At 37.8% G+C, this 23,712-nt stretch overlaps 1 protein-coding gene across 1 annotated transcript in view; it reads left to right on the top strand.

Moving 5' to 3' along the window:
- The window catches only part of LOC149237438 (uncharacterized), a 70,846-nt gene extending 48,955 nt beyond the window's left edge, over positions 1 to 21,891 (top strand). Inside the window, exon 3 of the mRNA XM_089369269.1 lies at positions 21,621 to 21,891. Coding sequence (XP_089225395.1) covers positions 21,621 to 21,891 — 271 coding nt within the window. The remainder of the gene's footprint in view (positions 1 to 21,620) is intronic.
- The last annotated feature ends 1,821 nt before the right edge of the window (positions 21,892 to 23,712 follow it).

Raw genomic sequence — 23,712 nt, 5'->3', positions numbered from 1 at the left:
AGTCCCCTCTCTAAAGTCCTCTACCTCACCAAACTCACTATAGCTCATAGTCGCTACTCTGACATAGTCTCATCCATCCAACAATAGGGTAAAGAAAAGTCCCTTCTCCCATGGCCTGCCCCTTCTTTTATAGGAGTCCTCATAGGTGACACTTGACATTTCATGCATAATTAATTATTTTTTATAATTCAATAGTTTGATTATTCACCCACCCATGTGTCACTCTCTCATCAAGGGTCTCCAAAATTATTTACTTAAATTTTAAATTAAAACTAATATTTTTCCTCACCTCAACAAGATTCCTATTTATTCTCCTAGTTGTCTCTTGATCCCCCTTTTTACTCCTTAATTTGTGTTCATTACTAAAGTCAATTGATAAGTCAAGATTTGATACCCTATCTACTCCCTAATTTAGCTCAAGTTATCTCTTAGATGGATATTCTTATGTTGGTTGTTGCCACATGGAGGTTCTCTAAATTTCTCTAAAATTTAATTTATTAATCTTATTTTAATTCACCATCCTCTTCTCTTAATTAGGTTTAACTATTTTAGGATTAATATTTATCCTTACATTTATGTCCCTCTTTCCCCTTTTTACCTAATTAAACTACATTATCTACCTAATATTTTCCAACATGGGAAGGGCAAAGTTTTTAAGGTAAAATATTTTATTTCTTCCTATGATCCTCTTAACGCAAGTTTTATTCTTGATTTAATTATCTCAGTTTTTAACATCATTTACTCTTGATGTGAATTTACATGGTTTTCATATCTTGATTATATTTATTAATTTGTTTATTTTTAATGATTCCAAGGGTGCCAAGTTTGGTCGTGCCCTTCAAGAACTTCCCTTGAAGTTCCAAGGGTGCCATGCCTAATAGTTTATTTGTGATGCCAAGGGTGCCAAGTTGGTTGTGCCCTTCAAGAAATTCCCTTGAAGTTCCAAGGGTGCCACACCACTTGCCTTTCAAGCATTCAGTGGCTATGAGGGGAAAGTATAGGTGCAATGACAAAGACCACTATCATCTCTTATGTTTCCTTCTATAGTGAGACTAATGGTGTCGGGGATCAAGGAGTCTGCCTTGATGCGTGCCCCACAGTAAAATCCTCATGAGCGACCCAACTTTGGGACCTGCCCTCATGACATCGCGATCTTCAAGGTGAAGGTGTTTCAACCTTTCCAGCCCAAGTCACAGCGGGAGTGCTAGTGGGTGAGATCAGGGACACTGCCCCACCCATCCCATGCGGTTCCATCCAATTGTACAACCCCATCAACCATATGTGAGTCATTCGGCCAAGCAACAAACTTGTGCCTACAACCACTAACATATCATCAGAATACATATAAACATATAACAGGTTTCAAAATTGGCCTAGAATTTCAAAGATAAAATAATATAAATTTTTCATCAAACCAGGTGTCGTCAAATCGTCATATGCGAGTGCCTCTGGTGGTTTCCTGCCATACTCAATAATCATCAATAACAAGGTTTCTCGATGTTAGTCATTGTCATAATAACATCATCAACATCACTTAGTCATTCACATCATTGTTCATTGTGAACCAGAACTAATGCAAGTAGGTAACATAGGGGACACATCATCATGGCTATCATCATCATAACATCAATAGAGAGCATACATATCTTTTACTGCCATCATCATCATAAATTCAATAGAAACCAAACATAACCATTTATTCTACAATCCTCATAATATCAATAGGGAACATGTATAACCATTAATGCTACAATCATCACAATATCAATGGATAACATACATAAACATCACAACCACTAACAATAGAGTCATGTGTTCGGATCCTCAACTTGAGGTCCTCAAGAATAATGTGTGGGCCTTAGGTCTAACTAAATATTAATGGCATATCACTGTTAGTTGACTAGAGTGGGGCACTACATCGGAGGGAGTCTGCAACAAAACAAAGGTCAGATGGATGGAAAGAGAGGGTTGTAGCAACAGTTTGAGCAAGCCCTAACCAGTGACTAGATTACAAAAAATACATCAGCCTTCAGGGATTGCAGAGGTATGTATATGTTGATATATTCATGTTGATTTGATGCTAGGTGGAAGGCTGTCCTAGTATTTGGATAGTGCAACCTGTGGGATCCATGTGTTGAGGTTGACTTGGGTGGTTGGAAACCTCAACAAGGAGAAAATATTATAGTGAAAGGATTGGGTTCCATTGGACTGGTGGAAGGTAGTGTGTTGGTGAACCAAAGTAGCCCTTGATAAGTTGTCCTAAAGGAAGTGTAATAACTGAAGGTTGGATGAAGTTGATGAGCCTCATGTGTAGTACATTGCTAGATTGGCAGATTGGAACTCAGGTGTTAGCCAAATTAGAAGAGCAGAATGGATCGACCCGTGTTCATTGTAGCAGAAGCGACTTGTAGCAGTGATAGGTGGAAACCCTACTGGAGACTATATGTGTTGTCTCTTGATGGACTAAGGGGCACTAGAGAGCAAAACGAGAGTGAAGGACCGCCAGAACGAGATACGACATAGGGACTGCAACGAGATTTTCAGTGTATCTTTTATTCTTGTACTCGTGGATAATTGAGGGTCATTATCCCTTGTATGGGAGCCCTATAGTGTTGTATTATATGTTGATTAAATAATGAAGTTGGGTTCTAATTTGTAAAAGTTGTCTATACTTGTGCATGCGTGATTTACTGCTTTATATCATTTTGTTGTGCAAGGTAGCTTTGTTGAGATTCCTGGTTTGGTAGTGTCATAGATTCTGTGATTCTATCCTAGACCCAAGATCATGGTAATTCAACAAAATATGCCTCTACGGTCTCTTAGGCCACTGAAAGTCTCTTTTCACCATCCCATCCTATAGATCTCTTGGTTTCAGTTCCAACGAACTATTACACTAAGGTGTTTCATCAAATATTCTTCCCAAAATGACACCTTAAGCATATTTAATTAAGATATTCTCATTAATAACCTTGTTTTACAAGAATTGTTGTAATGCAAGAAAAGCAAGAATAAATTGTGCATAATTGGCCTTGATGATGAAATGTCATGAATGATCCTTGTCGAACCCCATAAAAATCCTCCAGAAGCCTCCAGGACCACTAACAGTGAAATCTTGTTCCCATGACCAAGCTATCACTGACCTTGAAAATACATCCTAACCACATCATAAGGGAGACTAAAAATGGGGAAACTACAAATTACCAGCTCATTTCTACTGCAACTCACTCTTTGGTACTACTACCATATTTTCCTTTGTTTCTTCATCACAGCAAGCACTGATCATATACTCCCCATCCATGCATCACGTGCACAACTCATCCCATTCAAGACATTCCACTACCTTTTTTCATAGTGTACAAAGTTCCTTTAGTGCATCGAGTCCTTCATGCTTTAAACCACACAATATGGAGTCACATGCTCCCATGTTACATTCTCTCGAATCAACCCACAATCACATGCAAATTGCCTTAGTCGACAATTTTGTCCTTGTATCCACTTGTTTCATAAATTAAAATCATTAGAGACATGCCTTCAATATACAATCTTCTTACACAACACCTTTAAACTTGGTTCTCAACACGTTCTCTTTCAACAACCTCTAATCCTTTTTACATTCTTCCACAACATGTCTTCTTCCTCTAGTAGATTTGTAATCTTCTATATTTTCTTGTTAGCAACCTTTTCAACAACTTGTTCTTCAAGACTATAAATTCATTTATAGCTTTTCTCATGCTTCCTCCTAGGTCACTCATCTTGTTAGCATCTAAATTTATGTTTAGACATCTTCATCCTCTTTGACTTCTTATGCTGCGTCATTTGTGATTTTCGATTGTTGTGATCTCTACAGATTCATTTTCTTACACATCCTCTTTCTATTGAATCTTCCTTGATTGATAGTCATATTTCCTTTTTCACCAAGTACTTTTTCTTTCATTTGCAGCTGCAAATTTCCTTCTTCCTACGAACAAATAAATAACATATCAAGGGAAAACAAAGAATTTCATCTCCACTCCCTCCTTTTCTCTGCTACATTTGACACACACCACATGTGCTTTTATCTTCCACTACCATAAGATTCCCTCTCTCCATTCATTCTTTTTCCCTCTCAAATTCTTTGAATTTGTAGCCATCATCAAGTAAAAATGTATTTCCACCATTATAATGCTACCGACGCATTCCTAAGATCTTATTAGTCCAGTCTCTAGTCTGGGAAACCTTTTGAGTTCATTTTCTCTTACGACCCACTTATTTTGTCAAGAATCCCACTCAACTATGACGTGGAGACATTCCTTCCTCTCCCATGTCACATTTTAAATAGGTGTTCACTGTGTAGCCAACATTCATGTTGCAACTGCAAACTCACTTCAAGTGACTATCCTTTCATCTCAAGATAACAATGGATAACCACCACAACAACCGCCATCTCATTCAATCATGAATGACACACCATACCTCTATCTGTAGTAGAAAATTATCTCAGATACTTTGCTTCTTTTAGCGGCAACCTTTTGGGTTTTATTTACCTCATGTAATATTCTTTCCGCATGTTATGGTAGAACTCAAATCGACTATCTTCTTTTTCTTGCAACTTCAATATTTTCCATTTAACAAATTCATTCTTATTTTATGATACTTGGTCCTGTAATTTGTGCATATTTTTCTTTTCTTTTCCTTATCCTCAACATTTATGCAGTTACTTCAGCATCTCCAAATCATTTATTCTCTAATTCATCAATTCTTGGTTTCTTACACCCACTTGACTTTCTCCTCTTCACGACAACATCCTTGGGATTTGTCCTATAGTCATCAACTAGACTACCATTCACATGCCTTTCTTCTGGCACTAACTCCCACCACTCATATTATAATAGACACAAGCTGAAATGAAACTCTCATAGGTCTACTTGTTGTGATAGTTCCACAAGGACTGATCTCAGGTAGCCAACTCTCAAGAGAGATAGTTCTGATAATCCTGCAAATTCTCAACCTTTCTTTTATATTCTTGCAAATTCCTTCATAAAAAATTGTAGCTAGCTCTAATACCCTTGTAAATTGTTTCATCTCAGAGTTGTTACTAGATTCGATGCACTTGCAAATTATTCATCCTAGAGCTGTGGCTAGCTCTGACATCGCTTGATGCAAGTGGACATACCACCCCTTGCCTATCAGTGTAATTTCACATAAAATTTCAGACTTTCTATGTAGAGTTGATAAAACATACTCTCCAATATCTCTACCACATAATAGAACCATACAAGATCATAGGCTTCAATGCGACAATTGTTGAAGTTTCACATTCACCATTGTTTTCTATTTTGTATGACAAGTAACTAAATGCTATAGAACACAAGTCTGTATCGATCCATTTTCTCCATACTTCTCAATGTGTAGCAAGGGAGTTCCAACTTCATATGGTGTTTCCAAAATAGTTTTATACTTGGCAACATCTCTAGGCAATGTTCATGGTGGCATCACCATTGGGGTTATGCCTCTCAATCCTACAATCAATAGTGAGTTTAAAAACGATGGAAGCTATCCTTCTTCATATGTATGTTTCTTAGTGTTACGACAGATAAATCCCTATTTCTAACAAGAGCGATCTCCCTAGATCCTAAAGGAAACTAGAAACCAACAAACAATTGAATAACTCTTTCTCTAAACTTATTTCGTTCAAATTTTAAATACAATAATAGGAGAATAAGCCTCTAACCTATTTGCGAAATGCTTGATGAAGATCCTTGCTCTGTCTCGATGAAGCTTCCCAATGCTAAAAAATACCTGCTATCACTGACATAAAATAGATCAAAGGCATATGTAATTATAACAATTCAAAGAAGCTTAATCTAATGATCAAGTAGATTAGAAATTGAGATTATCTTAATGAATATCAAAATAATCATAAACCATTCATCATTTCAATAAGACAATACAATGGGAAAAAGGATTCATTTGTATTAATTCAAGGATAAAGAAGAGCCTTACAACCTCTGCCTTGATGTCATGAGGTTCCTCCCAAATGCCTCTAAACCTCTCCTTAGATGATAAGCCTTCCAATATAAATCCAACATCATAAGTGTATATTTTCTGAACCTCCATGATCCCTCTATCCTCTAGTTAATTTATAGGCCAAGAGGAAGAAGTTTCAGATCCAAAAGAGAAGGATGAGATCTTCTAATTGGGGGATTAGGGTTCTTTGATGAAAGGGAATTAGCTCCATGGTTTGAGGGGTATGGCTCGAATAGATATGACCTAGAAGCTTTCAGTTGGGATATATTCGACCAACAATGCTTCTGGACTTCACTTTTTATTTTCTTTTATTTGATTTATCTGCACGGTCTATAGTGGAAGACATAACATAGTTTTGTGTAGTTTTCAGGGATAGAAGCTACAAATGCGCGAAAAATTAATAGGAAAAGCGCACGGGTCATACTTAACAATTTATAAAGCCATTTTACCCAAAATTCATATCTTCTTCAAGAGTTTTTGATTTTTTGACTTCTAAGGGAGTGTAATGGAACATGTTTATGGATGGCAAGAAATCCATTTTAACGGTCAAGTTTCATGGTGACAAAATGACATGTAACAGATTGCCCCCTAAAGTGTAAAGTCTGAAAAATAAGGATTAGGGGAATTTTGAGGTCTAAAATGGACCTCCTAAGAAAAATGTATAATCAAAATAAAATTTATCAGAACCAATAGGATTCAAGATGATGATGTCAACCATGGGGGATGATTCACTATTTTTGGAGTAAAAAAGGTAAAAAGATTAAAAAATAATAAAATAATAAAACTGTTTTTTCAACTCATATTTTCAACTTATCTCCATAAGGTTTTACTCAAATTTCAAGCGGGAGTACTTGTTGGATGAAAAAATTAATTCCTGATCCAAGGAGTACCCATGTTGCATACTTTTGATGGACCTCGCTACATGAAAAATGAGAAATACATGAAAAAATGTGATTGCAATCATGTTTTTCATGTATTTCTCATTTTTCTGTAGAAGGGTCCATCGAAAATGCAACATGGGTACTCCTTGGATGAGGAAACAAATAATGCATCCAAAAAGTGTTGCCTCGAAATTTGAGTAAACCCATAGAGAGATAAGTTTAAAATACGAGTTGAAAAAATAGTTTTTCTTTTTTCCCTCTAAAATTTGGTGATGTAATCTAATATTATTTTATTATTTCCACTATTATTTTATAATTTCCTTAGGAGGCCCATTTTATACCTCAAAATTCCCCTAATCTTTTAAAGATTGAAGTGCTTTATCATGCCAAATATTGGATTAAAGACAATGGTTGGGAACCTACAAGAAACATTCAAGGATTACAATGCAATATATAATCATCACTAAGGTATGCATTCCCATATTCAGAGTAAAACTAACTCAATGAACAAGTACAGAAAAACTCAAAAATCATATCCATAGTAGACATAGTATGGACGCAGCCATCAACTATGAATTTGTCTACATAATCATGAATATATATCTCCTCACAACCTAGATTGATGAAACTAGATCTAGGGTCCTAATTTCCATCTCTCGATCCATACTACGAATCTAACCATGCAAGTGAATGTCTCAAAGTCGAACATGGTAGAAACCACTTGATTACCGGTCAATGATGTGAACCATTAACAAGCACTAGAGAAACCACCAATAATGAAAATGGCTCTCAAGGTAGTCTCAGTACAATCTATAGAGTGTGAAAAGATGATTTGAAGTCAAACACTCATAAAATTGTTCGATCGAAGGCCAATGATGAGAACCTATCATCGAAAGTAAGAAACCTGCCATTAAGGCATGCAGGCCTGAAGGCATTGAAGCTTTCTAGATCAACTACCTGGATAATGAACTAATATCGATAGGAAGTGACCCGTCACAGGAGGGCCTACAACACGAAGCACAATGTCAAGTTTTAAAGAATACTTGCAAGGACTGACTCAGGAATAGCTGACGCAAATGAAGGAAAAAATTTGCAAAGGAACATGAATTGAGGTTGAACTTATCTTGAACAAATAGCAACATGACAATTTACTTGACAACATTTGAATCAAGGATAATATTCAAAACTAGAAAAAGTCTTTCAATGGGTTTCAATTAACTGTAAGACAAATGGATTTCCCAACCCGGAAACAGGCGTGACGTACTGTCGTGTTCAAGAGCACCATACTGACTTTATAATGAATTTAAAATGAATACCTTTCCCCAATTCCCCTCCACCATTACTAGAAAGTACCTCTTTATTTTTTAGAAGCTTGAGGAGGATAACATATGCTTGTCCTCTAAGATCATACTTCAGATGAGTCCTCCAAAGTATTTTTAATGAACCCTAAGGAGTGGTTTGGTCTCGTTATGGTTAACGAGTCCTATACTCTTTAATTTTTAATGAGTCTAGTAAAGGAGTAACTAGATTTCGTTCTCATGTTTAAAGAGTTTGAAACAAACACAAAAGAAAACTCATTCAGTTCTTTTACTGTAAAATTTTAACCAGCCCCGAGAAAGTAAAGTTTGGTGTTTTTCAGTTTTAGGGAGTCAGGAGAAAAACATAAGTAAACTCTACAATGTTATTTTTCATAAATTTAGTCCCTCAAGCCCAAAAAATGATAAAATAATGCAGGATCTATTGACCATAATAAGTCAACGTATACCTTTTTCATAAATATTCCAATTCAGTCCGTAAAATGGGTAAACTTATACTCAGTGGACGGTTGCTCATTTACTTTTACAAGTTCTAACAATACGAGTTCTATCAAGCAAGTGCTCGACAATATTTTCATGTTTCGAGAGTCTAAAAAGGACTTAAAAGAGTACTCTAGGGTTTCACTTTTTAAGAGTATGAAAAGTGATAAAAGTCTGCTCACAGTCAAAATGATATGTTGTAACCTGTTCTTCACATTAAACTCAATATATTTTTCATAACTGCTCGATATTAAGGTAAAAAAACACTAAAAATTGACTTTTAAAAGGTCATAGGCATAAAAAATAATATTTTAATCACCCAAAACTTATAAAAGTTCAAAAAGTAACTCCATCTAATTTTTAACTAGTTTGAGAGAAAAAAGAGGGATTTTTACCACCAAAATTCTGAGGTTGATTCCGAGCAAACCGGTGGACGAAATCCTGAACCATTTCCTCTAAGTAAGGGCTCTCTTCAATATCTACATTTTCGTCCATTTACATTTCAATTTTAGGATTTCATTTAGTTTTTTGGGGGGGTTCTATGTTAAAAAATCTGTCCTCAGGCTTGCGCGAGAACTCTTCATTAGGTCCCCACAGGATGGTAATTTTTTGTGTATTGAGAAATGTGGTCTACATGGAAAATCTCCTGAGATCCGCGCAACTGTGCTTTGTTTACCAAAAATAGGCCGCAGAAGTACCGCGAGTTTTGAAAATGCGGAAATTCCACCCCAAAAAATCTCAAACTTGTTTTACAAGTTATTCTAACTCCTAAATGTCATTATCAGGATAATTGACCATTAAAAAATGGAATGGAGGGAGAGAGAACTTGAGAATCAAGATTCAACAGCTTTGGATGATTTGGACACTTTGCAAGCTTTGAGAAATTGTGGCCTCTACAAATATTGGATTATTCCGGGGATGAAAGCTCAAATAGAGCTCATGACATGGTTGGTGAGAACTTGGAATGTCCAGGATCAATGTTTTTGGATCAGGGATCATCGTGTCACCATTGATGCTGATGATATATACTTTTTGACTGGGATCTCTCATATAGGGGTTGATATTTCTTTATATGGGCAAAGGCTGGGTGGAGATACTATTGTTGGATATCTATGAAGATTCTGTGGGAATGCACAACTCAAGGATGGTAGGATTGATGTTTAGACTATTGGGAACCTAGCCTTGAGAACCATAGCTTTCATGGTTAGCAAACTGTGTGGCAGCACAACTCTTCACTTGCCCACCAAAGCCTAGATGCAGACCATTGTGGAATCTTGGGAGTCCATGATCTTTAACTGGTGTGAGGTAGTGGTTGTCAATATGAAAGGACAATTGACCATAGCTAAGAATGGTAGACTAGAGAATTTCGTTTATGGCACCATTCTAATTTCTTTCACTCTAGAGAGGGTACCACTTCTCAGGCCACAACAAATTTTAGTGGATGAGGGAGGACCTCAATGGCTTGTCATGGAGGTAATGGTCCAGTGGTGAGATATGCTCCTGCGTTTTGTGTATCGCTGGGTCAACAAATCATCTCGATTGAGGAATTCCCATATGAAGAGATGAACTATGGGAGTGACCCAGATATCTTACTTCTAGCAGGGACACAATGGGGTGACCTAGGTAAAAATTACTCATTTTTATGTTTGTTTTTAAGTTTTTATATGTTTTTTGTCTTTCAAGACTAATTATTCGAAATGCATATGTAAATGTGGGCCTAGTTCAACCGGCAGGGCTACGACGTTTTGATAGGTGGGGTGACCAGCCTATAACAGTTGCATCACCCAACCCAGAGGTAGCAGAGGCACCAGCCGAGCTGGAACACAACCTAGAGAGGTTGACTATAGATATCCCAGAGACTGGGATTGATGATTTGCCTCTTTAGTACCAGAGGCACATGGTTGGGGTTCCAGAACCGCTTAGGCGATTGTTACGTCGAGTTGCTCATGCTATAGTCTGCTATCATGATCATCATCATGCTTAGATGCTTAGTCTTTTAGGGCTACATTTTGATTTTTGTATCGAAATAGTCATATAATAAAGGCCACGAGGCCTTATGTCCTTGGATGACATATTTTTGTATAACACACTCTCTTCAGACTTTATCTAATGGAGATTACTAGTTTTGATTTCAGTTTATCTTGTTCAATATATGGATGGATATTGTTTTTGCTTAAAATGTTGCAAACGTTTATTTAACACGTGATTGGCTAATGCCTCGGTTAATGTGATTAAATTTCTTGGAATGTGTTGATATTCAATGTAATCAACCTGCCTTTCCAAAAGACAAACCCGTAAAAACATTCTTAACATTGATGAACTTCTTATTGTGTAAACACTGTTTAAATTTAATACTACGATTTGCGAATCTGACCTAACAATCAAACATCGAATGCCAAACAAGATGGCGTCAGATAATAGTTTAATGACTGCATTATATTCTGCTATGTTGTTTGTTGTTTGACCAAGACATATCCCATGAATAGAAACTAACTCATCACTGGGCGAATAAATGACCCAGGTTGCGGAAGACAAATTCTGAGTACTATGACTAACACCATTAACAAAGGCAATGTAAGTTTGAGGGAGTGTTGACATCTGCAAATCAAGTGTAAAACAATATAAGCATGAGAAGTAGTAGTGAAATTTTAAAAAATGCTAAAACTACTGCACACACTTATAAAATTTTAATACAAGTAATGTACAAATCTCCAGAAAATATTTTATGCATAATATCTCTTCAGGTAAAGGCCATTTCTAGGCTTTCCCAAAGAGACACCATCATAATTGACCAGCTCATAGGCTCCTTTAGCTAATACACATTTTACAATGTAAGGGCCATGCCACATAGGCTCAAATTTACCTGCACCCAATTTGTCATCTGTTTGATCATAGACTAAGACTAGGTCACCGTCTACATAAGAACGTGGATTTACGTTTTGATCAAATTGAGTTTTGACTCATTTTTTATGAGCCTCGCTAGCCAATGCAGCCTCACGACGAGTTTCATCTAGACGTGCTAAGTGTAAAAAACACTCTTCCTTTACAGAGGTAGCCGGTAATAACTCAATGGCTAGTTTCCAAGATGGAATTTCACATTCAATTGGTAAAATTGCTTCTAATCCATAGACAAGTTGGAAGGGAGTGGAACCCATAGATTTTTCGCAGTAGTAAGGTATGCCCACAAGGTTGAAAAAAGCATGGTATTCCAATTTCCTTTATGAATGCCAACTATCCATTTAATCATGTTTGTTAAAACTTTGTTAACAACTTTGACTTGACCATTTGCTTATGGATAGTAAGGGGTAGAGCTATCATGGCGTAGGTCGAGCTATGAAGATAGTTCAATCATCATAAAATTGTGAAAATGGCTACCATTGTCCATAACAATGACTTGTGGGACACCGAATCGAGCAATCACATGATTGAAAATGAAAATTTATATAGTTTCGTTGTTTTCCTTGTATGTAGGCACCACCTCAGCCCATTTCCTAAAGTAATCAACTGCCAGGATAATATACCCATGCCCCCCAACCAAGTGAGGGTTACAAGTGACGAAATCTATGCCCCATTTTGAAAAAGGACTGATAGCTATAATAGGGTAAAGAGGAGTTGGAGGCGCTCACATCTTGCGATCATAAACATGACAATTATGGTGTTTTCTGACTGCAATAATGAAATATTTAAACATGGAAGGCCAAAAATAGCCAGTGCGCAATATCTTTTGGGCAATGGCATACCCAAACATATGAACACCACATGCTCCAGAATGACAGTCATTTAGTGCTTTTTCACCAACAATGTTGTATAGTTGGGATTGGTAGCAGATGCGACGAAGATTAGTTCGAGATAACTTAGGACTAAAAGTTTGGGCTTGAAGATATGTGATGATATCTTCATACCGAGGATCATATGCACTGATTAGAAAGAGAGATTCATCTGCTAGAGAATCTTCTACCACTGTTTCTATGTTAGTATAGGGAAAGTCACATAATAATTCAATGAAAACTAATGATTTATTTGATTTAGATATTTTGAATTCCAAATCAAATTCCTGTAGAATGACTATCCATTTGGAGTATTTCCCCCTAGAAATTGTTTGGTAAGAATATACACCATAGGGTTGCAATCCGAAATGATTGTCATTTTTCACAAAAGTATATAGTGACGAAAACGCTAAACAACTTGGACAACTACCAATGCTAATTTCTCCACGTGCGTACTTGATCTCAATTTTAGTGAGATTTCAAATTAGGTAATAGATCACATGTTCATTGTTAGATTCATCGTCCCGAACTAATACCATGCCAATGGTGGCATCTGACGCAACTAGATATAAAAATTAATCTCAATGATAATAAGGCGGATGTAATAACAATGCACGGGTCAATGTGTATTTCAATGCATTAAAATAATTTTCAGCAAGCTCATCCCAAATGAAAGGAATGCCCTTTTTCAAAAGTCAGGTAAAACCTTTGGTCAGCTCGGCATAATTCAGTATGAATCTATGTAAAAAGTTTGCTTTCCCTTGTAAACTTTGGAGTTGAAAAAGACTAGAAGGAGCATGCAAGTTTAAAATTGCCTCTACCTTAAGAGGATTGACACGAATGCCTTATTTCGAAACAAAAAATTCTAGAAGTTGACCAGATCGTACCTCAAAAAACACATTTGTGTGGATTCAAACGAATATTGTAGTGCCTACATCTAATGAAAATTGCTTTCAAATGTGATGGATGATCTTGCCGTTTCCATGAGTGAGCTGGTAGGTCATCTAGGAAGGGCTAGCATATGTATTTGATATCATGAAACGCGTAAGACATCGCTCTTTGAAAAGTTGCGCCAAAATTCTTCAAGCCAAATGGGAGTTTACGATAAGCAAAAGTTCCCCATGGGCAGATGAATGCAATCTTATGCTGATCAGCAGGGAGTATGTTTATTTGGTTGTAACAAAAAAATCCATCCATGAAAGAGAAAATCTCGTTTCCGGCACAATCATCGACAATTTGATCGATATACGAGGTTGGGTAATTGTCTTTTGAGAAGCCTTGCTAATTTCCCTGTAATCGAAACATACTCAAATGGTTCCTTGTTTCTTATTAAGTAGTACAATGTTTGATACCCAATCAGTCAAAGGAACGAGGTAAATAAATCTTTCTTTTAATAGTTTTTCAACTTCAACTTTTATAGTTATATATTTTCGCGGATGCACCAGACGCAATCTTTATCTAAAAGGTTTGGCATACACATAAGTCTTAATTTTATTCACTATAATACTAGGATAAACTCCTGACATTTCTTCATAAGACCAGGAAAAAATGTCATGAAATTCCTGGAATAGGGATTTATATGTTTCAAAGCCTAGTACAGTAGAATAAGGAGTAGTGTATCGTGGAATTCCTTGACCTAAAAAGTTCAAGGGCATAAAATACCAAGGTTCAGGCCGAAAAGTAGAAAAAGGAAGTTTCGGAGTATCTGCCTGATCACCGGTAGAAACTGGTGTATGTGGTGATTCTTCCTTTTCGTCAGAGGTAAGTTCTTTGATACTAATAGGACCAGGAGGTGGATTATCGGTAACAATAAGTTTTACTCACAATGAATGTGGAGGAGTACGGGCTAAAGTAGCTGAAGGTGACTCAGGTTCTTCGATATCTGGTTCGGTTAATTGTGAATCCAAGCTCTCTCCAAAGTATGATTCTATCTGAATAAGTTTAGTAATTTTTGGATCGGTTACTTCTGAGTGTGATTCTAGTGTTTAAGGTTGATAAAATTCAGGTTTTGTTACTTTAGGTCCTAGAATAGTAGATGTTTTTAATTGATTTACTTCAGTTCCTGTTACATCAGAAGTTTCAGGTTCATCTATAGTCCTGAATCCTTTTGACTTTGATTTTTCAGTTTTAATCTTTTCTAGCTGACTTGGCGTATATTCAGGGGGTTGGCCTAGCATTCTACGTGATTGTCTCGATAATTCAACCACAATGATTTTCTTTTTAAAATTAATAATTCACACAATATCAAAATCACACCTAAAGCCTCTAAAAAGTAAAAAACAAACAAACAAGGTAACACATGCTAATAAATCTAGGAATTCAAACCATACAAACTAACTTGTCACAAAGATCAATAATTACTAGTTGGTGATGAAATCCAACATCGTAGAGGTCAAAGTGATTTTTTTTTATAGATATGAGCGATTGGAACCAGTCACACACAAAATCTTTAATGAAACGATCTGGGGCAAGTAACTTTTCTTATGCCATCTCGAGCAAATATTACCCTCCAAAAATTCCGAATGAGTCTAGCCAATGACTGTTCTAGGTACAAAAAGACTTTCCCTCTACCGTCACCTTAGGTAGAACCTTAGGATTATGGTCACTAAATTTACCAACTACAACAATTTTACCTAGGGGGACAGTTGTAAATCGGACGTACACGCAAGGGCAGAGTAACAAATCTCAATCCCCTTGAAAGCTCCTCAACATGGTTAATTGGAGGTTTACTTTCAAGTGACCCCAAGTACCTTTTGGCATTGTTGTAATACATGCAAATCGCTCTATCATAGCCAATGAAGTGGGTACAATCACTTCACCAGATCGAATATGATCTTGTGCTTAACTTATGTATAAGAAGAGATTCCTAGAGAAAAACTGAAATAATTGGATTTCTCTCCCTAACGCAAGATTCTATTGTTTGTTTGTAGCTTTGGAAAGTTTACTCAGTTTCCTATTCCAAAGCCCTACACTTAAGCTACTGTAGGTGGTAAGAGTCCTAAAAATTATGAAATTTTAATTGATTTTAATTAACACTGTGTTATTAAGTTGTTGTTTACTCAATAGGTAATGAAAGTGAAACTTGTGATATTATGACTTGACTCAAAATTTTAATGCAATCAAACATGCAATTTGTAATCTATTGTTCAATGAAATCCTAATTAAGGGAAAGTAAGAGTTTCTTTGATTTTCTTCAAATAAAATGAAAAACTCACAACTTCACCAAAATTATTTTCATAAGACATCCAATTTCACTTTAATGTAATCCAGATGCAAAAATAAACTAAGATTTCAAATTTGCCTAAGAGACCAAACAAACCCAAATTGTCTTTTATCATTTATCACTTAGAATTCTGAAACACGAAGAAATCAATCAAGAGTTTGGAAAAAATGAAATTTCCCTAATGAATGCTTTAACTTAATGATGTTAGAATGTAATAATGAAATTTTTCGAAAATGAAAAGAAATGATTTCCTTTTTATCATTCAACACTGAAAACAATTCTTCACAAAACATAACAATTTATGAGAAACCCTAATTTGTGATTAAACAAAGAACTTCATCACAAACAAGCAAGATTGATAATGGATCTAGTATATTTGACATAAAGAGATAAGAATACAATGATCTTAAAGACAACCTATCTCTTTTTGATCAATCAACAAACAATCCAGACAAAACCCTAATCAATTTTGAAAAAGGGATTGATTCCCAAAAAGACTTCACCAAAGCACTCAGATAAGTTCAGAAAAGGTATTGGACACTAAAAAAAAATATGATGACACTTTCAGAAACCAAAATTCAGACTCTAGCTATGAGAAAACCTATTTTTTCAAAAATTTCTAGGAATTGTGTAGATGAGCAGTATAGTTCAGTGCACATGTGTATGGTTGCTGAGGCAACAACTGTGCAAATCTATGCTATGTGGGTGAACAGAAACCACACAGGTATGTGAAGTCCACGAAAAGATAAAAAAGAAAGCAATCAACCTAGAAGATTTGAAATATTGTAAATTTACCAAGACTCAGGTCCAGCTAAACAAAAAAGATCAGAAAGCAAAACCAAGGAAAGAGAAGAGAATAGTAACATTCCCTAGTGGAGTTGCTAATTTGTTACTGTTAAAATTGGCAACTAGGGCCAAACTCCATGTGGGTCAGCTTATTAATGGAAGCTGATATTTTTCTTGGATCCCTCTCATCGAGAGGTGTAGGATTGATCTAAAGATCATCTGATTCTGATAAGTATTCATGGAGATTTGAATTTATTTGTGTTATGGGACAATTCGTCAAGGTCGGCTAGCAACCAAATAAACCCCACTTGTGCTCAACGTTTTAGTATAAATAGAGGTGGCCTTCAAGTCATTTGAACACACTTGGGATCTCTTCCTCTCTACCTGTCCTTGGGTTTTAGTAGGAGGAGAGATCCTAAGGGATAACGCTGCCCTAATCCAGAGGGCAGAAGCCAGAACTGTCGGAACTGCCAGGAAAAGACAAAACTACCAGAACTGTCGGGAATAGTTGGAATTACTGGAACTGCCTAGAACTGCCAGAACTGCTGGGAAAAGCAAGAACTGCCGAAATTGCCGGGAATAACTAGAACTGTTGAGAACTGCCGGAACAGCCAAGAAAGCTAACGCATAGGGTAGAAGCTGGAACTGCCAGGAACTCCCAGAAGTTTCGAAATTTCCGGAATAGCCGAAACTGTCGGAATTGTTAGAATAGCTGGAATTGCCGGGAATAGCTGGAATTGTTGGAATTGCCGGGAAATGCCAGAATAGGTGGGAAAGTTGACGTAGATGGCAAAAGCTGGAATTGCTGGGAACAACCAGAATTTCTAGAACTGCCGAGAACTTCCTGAACTGTCGGGAACTTCCTAAACTGCCTGGAACAGCTGGAACTGCCAAAACTGTCGGGAACTGCCGAAAAAGCTAGAGCATCTATCTCCAAAGGAAAGAAACATGCAAGGGACAACTAACTAACATTGGGATAGTTGTATGGTACTTAGCAATAGATACACCAAGCATGGAATGTTATAGCTAGCATGTAAGGGACAACTAGCATGCAACATCAAGCACACTAAGGACAACAAGCATGCTAGGGACAACAAGCAAGCAATGGAAAACAAGCAAGCAAGATGCAGCCAACACATTGGTTAGTATGGCAACATGGTGCAGCAATGGCACATAATGCAATACAGTGATGGGTACAGTCATGATTAATGAAGCGTGATGAGATGCAACATAGTGATGATGGGTGCAGCATGGTGCAGTGCGGTGAGGTGCAACATGATGACGAAATGCAGCACAACGATAGGTGAAGGAGTCACCTTGGAGAATCAGTTGAAGCAGCATGTCTTCAACTGATCTCATGTATCATCTTCTTAGAGATGATATATGCTCTTATCTAGATAAGTCAAAGTGTTGACTTCTGTTGTAAACATACTATCTCTCTCTCTCTGTTGAACTATTGAAGAACATATAAGAAGAATTGATTAAGGGTTTCCCCACATTGGGGTTTGTCCCTGGCTAGCGCCACATCTTATGTCCTCTTGTCTTGGCTTGTCTTCTGTGATTTATGTTTATGTTCTATCTGCAGTTTACTTTAATGTTGATGTGATTGCTATTCTGGAAAAGATATTGAGCTAACTGTGAAAATTGAAATAAGTTTCTCTAAGCATAGAACATACCCAAAATTAAAATGGTATCAGAGCTAAGGTGAAGACAATGTGCATGCAAGAGAAATCACCAAAGACAGTTGGGAAAGGACAAAAGGATCATTGGATTCCTCATCCCTCTTCAAATTCACCGAGGGTGAAGTCAAAGTAGAGAATATTATCAGAATGGTGCAACGGAACTTTCTGAAGGCCTACCTAAAGATCACTTCATTGGGAAGTCTAGATCTAAGGGTGGAAGGAAAGGCAGATTCCTTGGTTGCAATAAGTTCGGCCATGATGCGAAGGAGTGTTCGAATGGTAGAGACACATCTCTTGATGAAGATAACAATCATTCCAGGGACATCTTCAATGATCAAAGGTATGACAGGTACTGCAGGTCATCAAGGAAATGGCCAACTCTTCAAAGAAAGCAAGGAACCCTAGGTATGAAGAATCAAATGTTGTTTTTGATAAGATGAAGAAGTGTTATCTTGTATTGGCCCTCTCCTTCAGATTCTTTGGGAATATAGCTTATTGATCGTAGTGCTTCAAGGCACCTCATCGGAAAGAAGGGTGCTCTCTCGAATTTGGTAGAGATGGAAACAACCATGGGATTATATTTGGAGTCAATGCCACCTATCCTGGAAAGGGTGTAGGGAATGTTACCCCTCAATTGAATGAGGGTAACTCTATTCATTTACAAGAATCTCTTTTATGTACCTAATCGCAAGAAGAACCTGGTGTCCATCTCGAAAATGGAAGTCAAAGGTTTCAGGGTGGCATTCATCGATGGAAAGGTACATGTTAAAAAATAGAATTTTCAAAGATGCTTTTTCTCATGGGTTTAGGGTTGGCAATTTGTATCAAGTTGCAGGATGGTCCATTGGGGATCATGTCAATTGACATATTGCATCTATAACACTAGAGGTCTACCTATGGGGCCCTACCCGATGTGAGTTAGATGGTGATAGGGATGCCTGAATTCAAGAAGAGCATGAAGGTACATGTCTGAAAAGTATCGAAGGAAAATCTTATAAGGGAACCATTCCCCTCATGTAGCAGGTCCATAGGTTTGGAACAACCTGAGGAGTTTGAGATTCATGATCGAGAATCTCATGTTACAGGTGGAAGAAAGCCCTCTATGAATTGAAGCAAAACACCCTGGGCGTAGTATGAGAGGATTGATAGTTGTCTGATGAATCTGAGATTCACTAGGAGTGAAACCGATCCAAACCATTACCTGAAGGTTGTGGATGATAGTCCTCTCATACTAGCACTTATGAGGATGACCTATTTCTGACAGGTGCAGACCCTCTCGTTTGCAGAAGTAAGAGGGAGTTGGATTCTAGATGTGGAATGATAAACTGCAAGCCTGTGACTACCTCGAGGATCTTAACTTTCAGAAGTTATTTGGTAGTGACATTGGACCAGATTTGGGAAATGCCTCTGAGTTTCATAAACTCATTCACGTTGATGTTCTTGGTGAACTTCCATTCGAACATATGTTTTGCAGTTAACATGGTAAGCTCATATTTGGTTGAGCCTCATTGGATTGGTGCTAAGAATCTTTTGAGATATCTTCAGGGAACAATCTCTCGTGGATTGAGATACACTGCCAGAAATATGAAACTGCGTGATTATTCGAACGCTGACTGGGTAGGCAGTGTGGAGTATCACTAGAGCACTTCTCACTGTTGGTTCTCTTTGGATTCTTCTTCGATATCATGGATGAGCAAGAAGCAGAAGTTGGTTGCTATAAGCACGGTCGAGACCGAATACATAGCTACGAGTATGATCTCATGTGAAGCTGCATGGTTGTAGAAGCTCTTAAGTGAGCTGTTTGTACACATGATGAATACCACTGTGATTCTCTGTGACAACCAGAGGGAGGATTCAATTATTGAGGAATCACGTATTCGATGATTGCTCCAACAGATAGACATCAGATACTGCCTTATCTGGGATATGGTAAGTCGATGAGCGAGGAGGCTCCATCGCATTGAGACTAATGTACAGGTCACATACATTTTGTCAAAGCCCTGAGGAAAGGTCAAATTTGTGACTTTCCTGAATGACTTGGAGTCGTTGAGAGACCTTCTTATAAGGGTCCTGCATGTTGCATGCATTGAGCTCTGGGAGCTCTGGGGGGCTTGGGGTATTTACTGGAGCAACATACGACCACAGGGCAACTCACCCTCCCCGGGTGGTGCGCTATGTACAAGATGACAGGTTCAACCTTCCCCTGTGATACCCCGTGGCAACTGTGGAACAGGATGATTAGTTCTCCTGTGGATTGGGATGATTAGTTCTCCCGTGGCAATTGTGGAACAGGATGATTAGTTCTCTTGTGGGCCGGGATGATTAGTTATCCCGTGGGAACTGTGGAACAGGATGATTAGTTCTCCTTTGGGCTGAGATGATTAGTTCTCCTGTGGAAACTGTGGTACAGGATGATTAGTTCTCATGTGGGCCGGGATGATTAGTTCTCCCATGGCAACTATGGGGCAGGATGATTCGTTCTCCTGTGGACAAGATGATTAGTTCTCTTGTCGAGGCATCCTACCCATGTAGTCTGGGACTCATGGGAAGTACCTCTCATCTTATCAATGAGCAAGGAAATGGGGTTAGGGACCATAGTAGTACTATCGATGGACGCATCGATGTATCTACTATACTCCCTATGCTAGGATGACCTCCATTGATCTGGGATAAATGAAACTGATCTAGGATCAATATGAGTGGTTTGAGACACTCTCTTGTGATATTGATCTGGGATCAATAAAACTAACTTCGAGCCAGTAAGAGTGATGTGACATACTCTCTTCAGATGAAACTGACTTCAGGTTAGTAGGGAATGGTATGATACATTCTCAGTCAATTCTTCTTCTTCATGGTTCAACAGAGCAGAGTAGAGCAGAGCAAAGTAGAGCTCAATAGAGCAGAGAAGTGTAGGGCACTGATGGTAGAGATAGTACAGTTGGACATATGGATCAACGGATGGAGTTCTCCCTAGTTGAGAGGGAGTGTTAAAATTGGCAACTAGGGACAATCTCCATGTGGGTCATCTTATTAATGGAAGCTGATATTTTTCTTGGATCCCTCTCATCGAGAGGTGTAGGATTGAACTAAAGGTCATCCGATTCCAATAAGTATTCATGGAGATATGAATTTATTTGTGTTATGGGACAATTCATCAAGGTCGGTCGGCAACCAAATAAACCCAACTTGTGCTCAACGTTTTAGTATAAATAGAGGTGGCCTTCAAGTCATTTCAACACACTTGGGATCTCTTCCTCTCTACTTGTCTTTTGGTTTTAGTAAGAGGAGACATCCTAAGGGATAACGCTGTTCTAATCCAGAGGGCAGAAGTTGGAACTGTTGGGAAAAGCCGAAATTGTCGGAACTGCTGGGAATAGCAGGAATTGTTAGAATTGCCGGAACTGCCAAGAAAAGCCGGAATTGTCAGGAATAGCCGGAACTATCGGGAACTGCTAGAAAATCCATGAAAGATGATGTAGAGGGCAAAAGCCGGAATTGTCGAGAACTGCAGGAATTGCCGGAATTGTCGGAATTGCCGGAACTACCGGAATTGTCGAGAACAGCCAGAACTGCTGGGAACTGCTGGAACTCTCGATAACTACTGGAATAGGTGGGAAAGCTGACGTTAAGGGTAGAAGTCGGAACTGTCAGGAACAGCCGGAATTTCTAGAACTGCCGGAACTTCTGGCAACAACTGGAATTGCGGGAACTGCTGGAACTGCCGAGAACTTCCGAAACTGTCAGGAATAGCCGAAACTGCTGGAATTGCTGGAACATCTAGAGCATCTATCTCCGAAGGAGAGCAGCATGCAAGGGACAACTAACTAACATTGGGACAGTTGTATGGTACTTAGTAGAAAATACACCAAGCATGGAATGTTACAGCTAGCATGTAAGGGACAACTAGCATGCAACAACAAGCATGCTAAGGACAACAAGCATGCAAGGGACAACAAGAAAGCAAGGGACAACAAGCAAGCAAGATGCAGCCAACACATAGGTCAATATGGCAACATGGTGCAACAATGGCACATACTGCAATACAGTGATGGGTATAGTCATGATTAATGAAGCATGATGAGATGCAACATAGTGATGATGGGTGTAGCATGGTGCAGCGCGATGAGGTGCAGCATGATGACGAAATGCAGCACAACGATAGGTGAAGGAGTCATCTTGGAGAATCAATTGAAGCAACATGTCTTCAACTATTCTCATGTATCATCTTCTTAGAGATGATCTATTCTCTTATCTAGATAAATCAAAGTGTTGACTTATGTTGTAAACATACTATCTCTCTCTCTCTCTGCTGAACTATTGAAGAACATATAAGAAGAATTGATCAAGGGTTTCCCCACATTGGTGTTTGTCCCTGGCTAGCACCACATCTTGTGTCCTCTTATCTTGGCTTGTCTTTTGCGATTTATGTTTATGTTCTATCTGCAGTTTACTTTAATGTTGATGTGATTGCTAATCTGGAAAAGATATTGAGCTAACTGTGAAAATTGAAATAAATTTCTCTAAGCATAGAACATACCTAAAATTAACAGTTACTGTGGATAAATCCCTCTCACTGACAAGAATGATCTCCATATATCCTAAAGGAAACTAGAAACAAACATACAATTGAATAACTCTTTCCCTGAGCTTTTTTCATTTGAATTGTAAATACAAGAGTAGGAGTATAAGCCTCTTACCTATTTGCAAAATGCTTGATGAAGATCTCTGCTCTGTCTCGATGAAGCTTCCCAATGCTCAAAAAGACCTGCAATCACAGACATAAAAGAGATCAAAGGCATATGCAATCATAACAATTCAAACAAGCTTAATCTAATGGTCTAAGAGATTAGAAATTGAGATTATCTTAATGAATATCAAAAGAATCATAAACCATTCATCATTTCAATAAGACAATACAATGGGAAAAAGGATTCATTTGTATTAATTCAAGGATAACTAAGAGCCTTACAACATTTGCCTTGATGTGATGAGGTTCTTCCCAAATGCCTCTAAACCTCTCCTTAGCTGAGAAGCCTTCCAATCTAAATCCAACAACATAAGTGTATCTTTTCTGAACCTCCATGATCCCTCTATCCTCTAGTCAATTTATAGGCCAAGAGGATGAAGTTTGAGGTCCAAAAGAGAAGAATGAGGTCCTCTAATTGGGGAATTCAGCTTCCTTTATGAAATGGAATTAGCTCCATGGTCTGAGGGGTATGGCTCAAATAGATATGACCTAGAATATTTTATTTGGGATATATTCGACCAACAATGCTTCTGGAATTCATTTTTTATTTTTATTTTTCTTTGATTTATCTGTGTGGTCTATAGTGGAAGACACAATGCAGTTCTACGCAGTTTTCAGGGATAGAAGATGCAAATGCGTGGAAATCACAGGTCATACTTAACAAGTCATAAAGCCATTTTACCCAAAATTCACATCTTCTTCAAGGGTTTTTGATTGTTTGACTTCTAAGGGAGTGTAATGGAACATGTTTATGGATGGCGAGAGATCCATTTTAACGGTCAAGTGTCATGGTGACAAAATGACATGTAACACCTACATTTCAT

This window comes from Pinus tabuliformis, chromosome 8 (genome assembly GCF_031772625.1).
Source record: "Pinus tabuliformis cultivar Carrire ecotype Pingquan chromosome 8, CPIR1, whole genome shotgun sequence".
Lineage (NCBI taxonomy): Eukaryota > Viridiplantae > Streptophyta > Pinopsida > Pinales > Pinaceae > Pinus > Pinus tabuliformis.
The sequence above is the reverse complement of the archived record's forward strand: the minus strand, read 5'-3'. Positions and strand labels throughout refer to the sequence as shown.